An 11,927-nucleotide genomic window follows, 5' to 3' on the forward strand; every position below is an offset into this window, starting at 1 on the left:
CCTCCTCCTCCCTCCTGCTCCCTCCTGCTCCCTCCCTCCCTCCTCATCTCACACTGAATGGAAGGGTCATCCTGCCAGTCACCCTCCTCCCCTCATGGCCACCCTGCCCCTGCTGCACCCAGCCCTGCTTCCAGGCCACCTCACCCCAGCCTCCCATCCATGGCAGCTGCCCCACCAGGGATGATCTTGGTAATGAAGATGCCAGGGTCATCAGGGACATGGGGGTTGTCGATGCCACCTGCGATACTGAAGCCCAGGCCGGAATTGCCCTGCAGAAAGGGGTGGAAGGGCACAGTCTACTCATCCAGAGGGCACAGGGGAGGCTTCGTGGTGTCCCACCGCCCCTGCCCCACAGCGCGGGTACTCTAGGCCTCAGAAGGGGCCACAGCAGGCAGGCTGGGGCACATTTGTCAGAAACCTGGTGGCTTCAAAGCCTGTGCTGACCATTCTGGCGTAGAGGCCTCAGCAAAGCCATCCCCTCCCCAATTCCCCAGGCCTCAGCGAGCAAGGTCAATTAATATTTGTTAGTCGCTTGATTGATTGATGCAGTGATGTGGCCTCTGAGGGCCGCTGTTTCCCCATGCTCTCAATGTGGGTCCCCCCTGAGTCTTAAACCTGAGGTTCACGGCCCTCCCCTCTCCTGGCTCAGACCCTCCCCTTCCCCGTTCATCACGTCCCACTGGCTGACTCACCCGCTCAAGAACTATCTCCTCGTACTTGAACATGCCATCGCTGCCATTGACCTGGGGAAAGACACAGGCAGCTCCCTAAGTGCCTCCTGTCCTCCCAGCCATCTGCCCCCTGGTCAGCATGCTCCTCCCCACCCCCCACAGAGTAGGAGAACCCAAAATGGACTGCAGAACACCTCTTGGCCACAGACGGGGACAGGCTGACCCCGAGGAGGCCATCCTCTCCCCTTGCTTCCAGCCATATCAGGCCAAAGCCCAACTGCTCGTTTCGTTCACATCGATTGTCTGAGGCTGGGCCAGCCAGTAGAGCACTCACAGAGAGGCTAGGCTCCGGAGCCTTAGGGTTCACTAGGTGGGGTGCAGGGCTGGCCTGAGGGGGGTGGCACAAATAGAACATGGCGGGAAAGCCACGCCACGCCCAGCATCCATGGGGGCACCCAGGACCTGGACAGGGGCTGGCTCCCCTTCTGAACCACAGCTCTCCCTAACTTGGGGATCACAGACTCCCACCATGTCAGAGCAAGAAAGACAGCAGATACCATCTTGTCCAACCTCTCTCGTGACACATGGTGATGATGAGGCCCAGAGAGGACACAGGTTGTGCCTAAGGGCACACTTGGAGTTACTGGCAGAGCAGGGGCTAGAACCTGGATCTCCACGTGCTCTTTTGATTAAAGCAAGCTGCCAAGGCCACTGATGTTTTGGCTACCCATTCCCTTCCCCAACAGAGCTCCAGGGAAAAGGGCAAGCTGCCGCCTTCAGAGCACCTCATGAACCCTCATTCTGTATCTCCTTGTGTCCCCACGAGCCCAATTCTTCATATGGTCAGAAGGAGTCAAAGACCTAATCTACTGTCTACCAAGGGGCATTTGATCCTGAACCCTCCGTGTTTCCCAGCAGAAAGGGCCAGACATCAGAGCCCAAGCCAGGGGCGGGACAGGAACAGAGTGGACAAGATTCCCCACGAGGGAGGAGCCGATGCCCGTGGACTGCCTGGCAGCAGAGTCCCTGGCCTTCAACACATAGTAGCCATGGGAGGAAATGCAAGGGAAGGGGTCAGAACGCAGGGTTAGTCTGACCAGCCCACAGAGGTGGCCTCCCAGACAGGACACACTTGTGGCCATTGTCATACTTCTGGACAGACAAGCAGCACCTGCTCCCTGACTCGCACTCTCCTCATCCCAGTGAATGGAGGCACCCTCTCGCCTCTCTCCCCAGGTAATCTGGCACCGATCCCGCATCTTTCTCTGGCTGTGTTGCCCCTTCCCTGACCCCTGGTCTCCTCCTTTCAAGAGGGGAGCTGGGAACCCAGGATGGGGGCTTCTCCATATTCCCTTTCTGCTTTCCCCCTCCCACTTCCACCCCATACAGCTTTGGCTGCCAGAAGCAGAAAGGAAGGGAGGGGGAGAGGGCCGGCTAGTCATGCTTCCACCTTTCCTGGGCCTGGCCGCGGGACTTTGTGCCGTGCAGCCCCGAGGAGCTGGGGCGGGGAGGAGGGCTCCAGCTGCAAGCCCACTCTGGTCCCTGATCCCAGGAGGAAGAACTGATGGCTCTTCAGAGTCCCCAAACCAACACCGCTGCTTGAAATACCATGTGACAGAAACACAGGCAAAAGGACACTCATGCAGCTCTTGCATGCATCTGTGCCCACGTGTGATAAGCCATGCTTCAAGCCCAGTTCCAGTGACATCCAGAGGCTCCAGCTACCACTGGTCCACCCTCCCACTGCCCCTGTCAGGGACCCTGCTCCCAGGGCCAGGAGCCATCCAGGCATCAGCCCTGGCAGACAAACCTTGGCCAACTGGCCCAGCCTTTGGAACTGTCACTCATCTCCCAGTTGAGCAGGACGAGCATGAGAGAGTGTTTGCAAGGGTAGTACCCCCATGACAGAGAGGAAAAGGAGACATGGGGACTCGCTGCAGAGGGCAAGGGGCCAAGGCAAGGGACACGGGAAGCAGTAAGTGTAGATGGACAGAAGACTAGGCTCCCCCTGTGCAGGAAGTGCCCACCTTTGCTTCTGAGTGAGAGCACATCCTATCCCCAGAGGAGGACAGAGGTGACCAGAATGGTCACCAGCTTGGGGCTGTCAGCACCTGCCCTTAACAGCAAACCCTCCTCCTCTCCCCCTACCCTGGGTGCTGCAGAGCTGAATAACCAGACAGGCCCTCCGCCATGCGTGCCAGGGACCTGGCTCTGCCGGCCCAGCCTCCATTTTGCTGCTTCTCCCACAGATGCTTCTTCCATTTTCTAAGCTGGCAGTTTAGGCTGGGATTGGAAGCCAGAGTTGTGCCCAGCACCCAGGGGTTCCCAATCTGTGCCAAGTCAGGCCTGGGGGGCCAAGTTCTTCCACATCTGGGGGAACCCAAGGGGTACATGCCCCACTGGGGCCAGTCCCTGCACCAGGGCACCATGCCTGCTCTGGAGCGAGGAAGCTGGCTTCAGCACCCCCACCCCGCACCCCTCACCCCAGCACACACACTTCAGAGCTGCTTGGACAAAAGAGTCCGTCCTTCTCAGCCTCTCAGCCTTGCTTGGGACGTGTTTCTCTCTCCTTCCCCCTCCCCTCCCTTGCCTGTCAAGCGCCTCTAACCAGGGACACCACACACACACACACACACACACAGAAAGGCACATGCATGCACACACTTGCAGCCACATGCTCACACACATACATGTAGCCACACACACAGGCAAACACAGCTACCCCTGCAGCCTCATCTACAGAGACACCTCCACCTTCAGAGGGACAGCCTCACACGTCCATGTGCCCATTCACACACAAAGGGACTGGGATGGAGAGGGACTCATGGCATGGAGGGATGACGCTCAGGGAGCCGGGCACATGGGCTCCACATAGATTCAAAGGAGCACCATTGCCTTCCTCCACACACCTCAGCACACACGTTCCCCCTACGCAGAGCACCATGCCCCCTCCTTCCCTGCCGTGGAGACACACCACACACAGCCCCCGCAGATCCTCCCGCCCCCTGCCAGACACAGAGACACTGCTAAACCCCCACACTGAGACAAACCCAGTTCCCCCGCACAGGAAAATGTGCCCCTCCACCATCCCTTCACCCCCTGACACACACACAGCTCCTCCCAATCCCCTCCAAATGGAGACCCCCAAACAGACACACACAAGAAAGCGCACATTTCTAGCTGCCTCTCCTGGCCAGGCTGCAATGCTAGGGCTTAGGGTCCGCTGGCTTACAGCCCCAGGAACCCCTGCTGCACCCCAGGCCTATAGGCCCCCACTCCCCAGCCCCCTGGGGTTGCCACACCGCCGCCCCCTCCCCCCCCACTCCGCTGATCCGTACCTGCTCATACCAATCTCGGTTGGTACAGGTGCACTCCGGCCACCAACTGGGGCCACTGCCGTTGAGTTTGGGGGTGCTCTTGCCTGGGGCTGGCTTAGGGGGCACTGGCCCCACATCCCGGCCAGTGGGGATGAGCTTGGCCTTGGTGCGGGGGGTAGGGGTGGCCCCCGCCTGCGAGGGCAGGGTCTGCGAGCTGTAGCCCCCATAAGCTGTGCTGGCTCCATTGCCTCCACCTGGCCCGTAGGGGTCGGGCACCTGCCAGTCGCCGTAGCCGGGAGGCTCCAGGCGCCGCAGGGCGGCCAGGCGGGTCACCTCGTAGCACTCGGGGCACTTACAGCAGTGCTGGTGTTTGTGCATGGCACTGCCCCCCGCAGCCCGGACCCCCCAGCCCACGCCGGTTTCCACGCCGCCGCCGCCGCCGCCGCCGCCGCCGCCGGGCTCCCGGGCACACTCACACTGCTCGGACCAGGAAGGGGGGGGGACCCGTGGGGGCGCCCGGGCGGACCGGGGCCTGGGGCCGGGCGGGCGTCCTGGGGCCTCTGCCCCAACGCTGCCCCGCACCCACGGCTCCCCCTCCAGCACTGGCGGCTCCGTGTCGCCCGTAATGGCTCCTGGGCCGAGGCCCAGCAGCAAAGAACAAGCGGGAGTCTGGGCAGAGGCTGGGTGCTGCGAGGACCGCTCCTGCACTGGTCCCCAGGATGGATCTGAGTGGAGTCAAGAGCATCTCTCCCTGGCTCCCGTCTCAGTTGATTCCAGCCAATCAGCGTGCAGAGTCGGGCAGCGGCAGCGGCAGCGGCAGCGGTAGGAATGCTAAACAGCGGCTCCTTAAAGGAACAGGGGCAGTGGCTCCCCCAGGCTCAGTCCCCAACCCCCCAGATAGCTGGGGTACCGCTGACCCTAAGGGTGGGGCATGGGACTTGGGCCACGCGTGAGCTCAGTCGCCAATCTCGTGTCCCCATATCCCCAATTTCAGAGCAACCTCCGCCCACTCCACCCCACCCCGCTTCCCAGAGGGAGTTGCAGGGAGACGCTCAGTGGGTCCCCAGGCTTGCTCTGAGCTGGGGCCACCCGAAGTAAAGACTTGAGGCAGCACAACGGGCGAAGGGACGTTGGGGAAGTGCTCTCTCCTAACAGGGGATCAGGGAAGCCGGCGGCTTATGAGGCTGCTCTCCTGTCAGGGCCCCCCCTCAGGACTATTGTTCTCTCAACCTCTAGGCCCTGAAATGCTGGCAGCCTCCCACTTGACTTGCTTCCATCCCCAGTGAGGGACTTAAGCCTGGGACAGGAGGAAAGGAAAGCTCTAAGCTCTTGTCCCTGGCCCACAGACTCCCGCACAATTAGGCTGGGGAAAAGCGCTTCAGGATGCCAAGAGGAAAGAGAGACCAGGGCAGGAGGAAAGGCAAGAAGAAGTCTGAAGTCAGAGGAACCATTCCGGGGATCCGAAGAACTTGGGAATACCTGCCCAAGGACACCTCCTTAGCCGCTCCTGGCTCAGCCTGTTGGGGGATGGAGGGAGGATGGCATGCTGGGAAGATTCTACGTTTTTGCTGTTCTTTTTTTTTTTTCAACTACAGTTCACATTCAATATTATATTAGTTTCAGGTGTACAGCAGAGTGGTTAGACATTTATATGACTACGAAGTGATCCCCCCGATTAGTACCCACCTGACACTATACGTAGTTATTACAACATCATTGACTATATTCCCTATGCTATATTTTACATCCCCGTGACTATTTGTAACTACCAATTTGTACTTCTTAATCCCTTCCCCTTTTCCACCCAGCCCCGCAACCCCCCTCCCATCTGGTAACCATCAGTTTGTTCTTTGTTTCTGTGGGTTTTGCTGTCCTTGTTTTGTCCATCAGCTACCAACTACTGAGTCTTTACAAAGTCCTAACTGTTTTGTATGCAGACAAAAACCTTACCAAGGTGCCACTATTATTATCCTAATTTTACCAATGAGAAATGGAGGCTCAGAGCTGTTAACACAGCTAGGTACCACGGCAGGCAGTGACAGAATCAGGATGCAAATCCTGCCCATTTGCCTCCAGAATCCATGCTCTTAATTCCTTCAGTACAACAGAACTTAGATCTCACTTCAATTCAACATTCATTGCACACCTACGCCGTGCAAGACCTTGACCTAGGACCTAGGGATACAGGAATTCATTCTTAATTCAACAAATATTCATTGAGCACCTGTTATGTGCCAGACACTGTTCTAGGATTTGGGGATATTGCAGAAAACAACAAAACACAACAAATCCCTGCCCTTGGGGAGCTTACATTCTTGTGAGAGCACAGACAAAAATTAGCACAATAAATAAATGAATCACATAGTATATATGACGAGAAGTGCTTCGGAAAAAAAGAAAAAGTAAGAGTCAACAACTGGTAAATGTCTTGTTATATTTGCTCTATCAATCTACCTACACTTTTTTCTGAACCATTCAAATGTAAGTTACAGATTTCATTTCACTTCTCTAAATACTTCAGCATGCATCTTGTTGGAATAAAGACATTCTCCTACATAACCACAATATTATTATGACATCAAAAATGAGTGATACTTCATATCGCCTAATATCATCTAATGTCCAGTTCAATATTAAAATTTCCCCCACTTGCCTTTTATGTTTTTTCACAGCACAATCTAATCAAGGTTCTCACGTTACATTTGTGTCTTTAGCCACTTTTAATCTAAACAGCCCCAATCTTAAAAATATACGTTTTATTTAAAAATAATTATAGATTTACAAGGAAGTTGCATAGATAGTACAGAGAAGACCCGTATACTCTTCACCCAGCTTCCCTCAATGATTACATCTTCCATAATTATTGTACAATATCAAAATCAGAAAATTGACATCGGTTCAATGTGTGTATAATCCTATGCCATTTTACCACATGTGGAGATTTCTGTAACAACCGTCACAATGAAGATACAGAACTATTTTATCACCACAAAGATCTACTGGTGTCATTTCATCAGGTTGAGGGGAGTGTAGAAACCTTACCTCCCTTTACATCTCTTTCCCCTGTCCCATTTATAGTACGATTGTCTTAAATATTTCCTCGACGTATATTGAACTCCACATCAATGATGTTATACTTATTGCTTCAATCATCAAACATCATTTAGACAACTCAAGAGGAAAAGGAAAGTCTATGTGCTTACATTTTAATTCATTCTAGTATTTCTTCCTTCCTGATGTTCCAAGGTTTCTTCTTTGATAGCTCCTTTCTGTTTTGAAAACTGCCTTTAACCATTTTTTTAGGGTGGGTCTGGTGGCAATATATTCTCTTAGCTTTCCTTTGTTTGAGGATATCTTGATTTCCCCCTCATTTCTGAAGGATATATTCACTAGATATAACATTCAAGGTTGGCAGTTCTTTTCTTTCAACACTTGAAATATGTTGTACCACTTCCTTCTGGCCTCCATGGTTTCTGATGAGAAATCCACTGATATTTGAATTGTTTTTCCCCTGTAGGTAAGGTGTTGTTTCTTTCTTGCTGCCTTCAAGATTTTCTCTGTCTGTTTTCAAACGTTTGATTGTAATGTGTCATGGCATGGATTTCTTTGAAATTATCCTATTTGGGATTTGTTCAGCTTCTTGAATCTGTAGGTTTATGGGGGTTTTTTGCCAAAATAGGGAAATTTTCAGCCATTATTTCTCGAGGACTTTTTCAGCCCCACCCTCTTTCTCTTCTCCTGGGACTCTGATGACACAAATGTTAGGTCTTTTGTTATAGTCCCACATGTCTGAGGCTCTGTTCATTTTAAATTTTTTTTAGTCTATTTTCCCACTGTTCAGATTGGGTAATTTCTAATGTTCTATTTTCAAGTTCTGATTCTTTCCTCTGTCCTCTTCCATCCTACTGATGAGTCCATCCATGGAGTTTTTTAGTTTGGTTATTGTATTCATCTGTTATTAAATTTCTATTTGATTCTTGATTATATCTCCTATTTCTTCGCTAAGACTTCCTTTTCTTTTTCATTCATTTCAACCTTGTGTGTAACTGCTCATTGAAGCATTTTTTTTAACATTGACCACTTTAGAACCCTCGTCAGATCATTGAAAGCTCTCTGTTATCTTGGTGTTGGCATCTGTTATTTCTCATTCAGGTTGAGAGTCTCTTGGTTCCTGGTATGATGAGTAATTTTTTTTTATTGCATCCTAGACATTTTTGGCTATTATAAGATTCTGGAACTTATTTAAATCTTTGTTTTTGGTAGGCTTCTTCTGACACTGTTGCCATCAGTGGAAGGGGCCACTGCCTGGTTACTGCCAGGTAGGGATAGAAGTTCAAGTTTCCACCTCCCTGTCAGTTGATACCCAAAATAGGGGCTCCTCCTTACTGCTGGGCAGGGTGGGAGTTCCAGCTCTCCACTGACACTTCCCTAGCTGGGAGAGGTTAAAGTGCCTCCTTCCTGATCCCCAAGTGGCTTCGACTGACCATGGGTGGGGGTGAGGGTGGTAAAGGAGTAGGGTAGGGAGGGGAGGAGGGAGAGGGCAGGGGCAAAAGTCCTGACTCTCCACTAGGCCTCCTCTGGCACTCTGACACCATCCAGTGAGGAGGGGAGGCATTGTTACCTTGTGGGGGTGGAAGCCCAGTCTCCCTACTAGGCCTTCTCTGACACTACCCCAGACAGCATGGGTGGGGGGCCTGATGAGAACAAAAGTCTGAATTACAACTTGGCCTTTGCTGGTGTGGGTAGGGCTGCAGTTTTTTTCTGTGATATATGGTTGCAAGTAGAGTGGTTATTGTCTAAGTTTTCTCTCTGGCTACGCTGCCCATTTCCTGGTCTTTTGGCTAGAGAGAGCAGGCTTTTATTGAGACTTTTTTTGGTTGGTCCCCACTGGCATTTTCAGTTTGGCTGCTCGCTCCTCTGGAACCGAGTCTGGGATATATGAAACAACAAGAAAACGCAGGGAACTCACCAGTGTGAGTTCAGGTCACTGGCGTTCTTAGTCAGTCTGCCGTTTTCTCTGTCTTTCAGAGTCTTATGTTTGTTTTATGTATAATGTGCAAGGTTTTAGCAGGAGCAATAGGGACAAGTGTGTCTACTCCATCTGGGTCCAGAACTAGAAGTCTCATTTTATTTTTTAATTAATGACATTGGCCTTTTGAAGAGTACAAGTCAGTTGTTTTGTAGACTATCCTACATTCTGGATTTGTCTGGTTTTTTTCCCCCTCGTGGTGTCATTTATCTTGTTCCTCTTACACTGGATTAACTGTAAACTGGAAATCAGAATAGAGGCGATCTCAAATATGTTTATCAGGGTAGGCCTCACTGAGAAGGTGATATTTGAGCAAAGACTTGAGGGAGGTGAGGAAGTGAGCCATGCAGAAGAGCATACCAAGCCAGGGAACAGCCAGTGCAAAGGTCCTGGGTAAGGGGTGAACTTGGCTTGTTCAAGGAACAGCAAGGAGGACCAAGTGGCTGGAACAGAGTGAGGGAGGGGGAGAGTATTAAGAGATGAGATCAGAGATTCAGTAGGGGACCAGATTGTGTAGGGCCTGTAAGCTGTTGTAAGGATTTTGGCTTTACTCTGAAAGAGATGGGGAGCCATTGGAGGGCTTTGTGAAAAGAACTGACATGATCTGACTTGGGTTTAGCAGAATGGCTCTGGCTTCTATGTGGAGAATAGGCCGCAGAGGACAAGGGTAGAAACAGTGAGACCAGCCAGGAGGTTACTGCAGTGACCTAGGTGACAGGTGATGGTGTTTTGGACTGTGATCATAGCACTGGAGGTGATGCAAAGTGGTTGCATTCTGGATGTATTTTAAAGGGAGAGGCGGAGTCAATGGGATTTGATGATGAACTGGACATGAGGTGTGGTTCCAAGGTCTTCTAGCCGGAGCTACTAGACAGATGAAATTGCAATCAAGTGAGACGAGAACAGCTTTGGGAGGGGTCTCTTTGGGGGAAACGATCAGGTGTTCAGGTTTGGAAATGTTGATTTTGAGATGTCTGTTAGATATCCAGATGGAGACGAATAGTAAACAGGTTTTGTTATCGAGGTGCTCAGAGTTAGAGAAATGGAAATATGGAAGCAAATTATTACAATAGCTGTTAAAAGTGCTACTCAGAGGGGTGTATAGAAAAGCAAGTTAGCAACTCTACTTGTGGGGGGAGGACGGAAGAGTTTTACAAAGGCGATGCCTTTCATAGTTTGGGCCTAAAGGGTGACTAGGTGTTCATTAGAGAAAAGAGAGCAGTGTCTTGTGTTCTACATTCTTAGACCCTGGCATACAGTGGTTGCTCAATCAGACACAACCTAGTCACTAGTTGTGTGACCTTGGATGTTGTTTTACTTCTGAGTGTCAGTTTATTTATCTGTGAGATGGAAATAATCATAGGGTTTTTGTGAGGATTAAACGTAAAACATTTAACACATTACCTGGTACACAGTGGGATAGGGTTCGTTATTATTGTTAAATGAACAAATGAATGAATATCTCCCTTCATGACCAAGTCTAGGCTAGGCTGGTAAGCCAGGAGCTTAAAGTCTTTTATATGCTCAGCAGTTTGTCAATACAGAGTGCTAGACTCTTTCCGTACATACTAAAAATGGCTCAGGAAAAAAGCCCCCTATCTATATATAGCCTGGGCCCTCTGCACTGCTCTGATTGAGGAATAAGCATTGCTAAGCCTGGAGTGAATGGAGAGGGTCAAACTGCCCTCCCCACACCCCATCCCCATTGACTGGTTGGTTCTCTCCCTGACTTTCCTTCTCTCTCTCTCTCTCTCTCTCTCTCTCTCTCTCATCTTTTCATTTTTAATGAATCTGAGTAAAATCCGTTGAGATTCCTAATGAGCTTCACCCCACTCCACTGGGCTGGGTTGGCTTTGACAACCCTGACATGCTTTGACACTTGGGAAACCCCTCCCCAGAGCTAGAGCCTGAGGTCTCAGGGAGACTGGCGCCCCCTACAGGTCGATGCCCCAGCAGGCGACTGTGGTTGCTAGGCAACAAGGCGGCCTGCTCAGACTGAGGCGACCCGAGGAGTACCGGAAGACATTTGGGAGGAAGACGGAGACCATTTCTCATCCCATCTACTGGCTTTCCGGCGCCCTCAGTGAATTGATGGTGTTGGGGCAGTGCGGCCCGCTGCTATCTGACAATCTGGGCTCATTCTTGAAAGAAGAGCTTCATTGGGTGAGCCCAGTCTTTGTATGTGGAGAAACAATCACCCTTGCCCCAAAGCCACCTGGTTTGATCTGGAAGCTGGAGACCAGGGTCGCTGAGGGCAGAAGTTTCCGGTTTGCAAGTAAGGGGCATTGCTGTGGGTGTGCATCCTCTGTCAATGGGAATTCTAATAAATTGGGCGTGGGTGGGAATCATTTTGGTGATTAGTCCAGTAAGGGATTAAGATTTCCCCACTATTCCCAATGTATAAAGTAGGGAACTCCTACTTTAGCTCATTAAAATAAAAAGGGCCCATAGGAATGGCAATACATAAAGGAGCATGCCTACCTAGGTGGAGACAAGTGTCTCGCTGGCTTTTCTGAATTCGTTTTCTCCACGGAGTAGGGAGAGATCCTGAGGTCTATTGACCCCTGTGAGTAGGGACAGAGCCCAACAAGAGGGAAAAAATAAAAAGAAGAACAGGAGGGTCGTCAACACAGAATCAGGCAGCTTCCTACTGCTGTGTCTGGTTTGGAGCCAGCAAATCCCTGACTCAGTGCACACCCCGTCCCCTCGAGGGCCTTTGGGGGCCAGAAACCCACAGCTTTTCCTCCTAGCATTCTGGCCCAGGAGCCGGGTCTAGGCAGGCCAAGGCCATGACCACAATAACCCCTCCGCTTGGGACTTGTCTCTGCACTCTTCGGTAGTACAACAGGCGCTTCATCGTGGTACAGCCCCAAACCATGGCAAGTTTAGTGGAGAGCTGTGCCCAGGAGT

At 51.5% G+C, this 11,927-nt stretch overlaps 1 protein-coding gene across 1 annotated transcript in view; it reads right to left on the minus strand.

Annotated features, from left to right (window-relative positions):
- Positions 1–4,391, minus strand: part of DLG3 (discs large MAGUK scaffold protein 3) — a 49,540-nt gene extending 45,149 nt beyond the window's left edge. The window contains exons 1-3 of the mRNA XM_019648065.1: positions 4,010–4,391; positions 693–743; positions 145–269 (exon numbers count right to left, since the gene is read on the minus strand). Of these exons, the coding sequence (XP_019503610.1) occupies positions 145–269; positions 693–743; positions 4,010–4,366 (533 nt within the window). The 5' untranslated portion in view covers positions 4,367–4,391. The remainder of the gene's footprint in view (positions 1–144; positions 270–692; positions 744–4,009) is intronic.
- Between the last annotated feature and the right edge of the window lie 7,536 nt (positions 4,392–11,927).

Source organism: Hipposideros armiger, unplaced genomic scaffold, assembly GCF_001890085.2.
Source record: "Hipposideros armiger isolate ML-2016 unplaced genomic scaffold, ASM189008v1 scaffold_119, whole genome shotgun sequence".
Classification (NCBI taxonomy): Eukaryota; Metazoa; Chordata; class Mammalia; order Chiroptera; family Hipposideridae; genus Hipposideros; species Hipposideros armiger.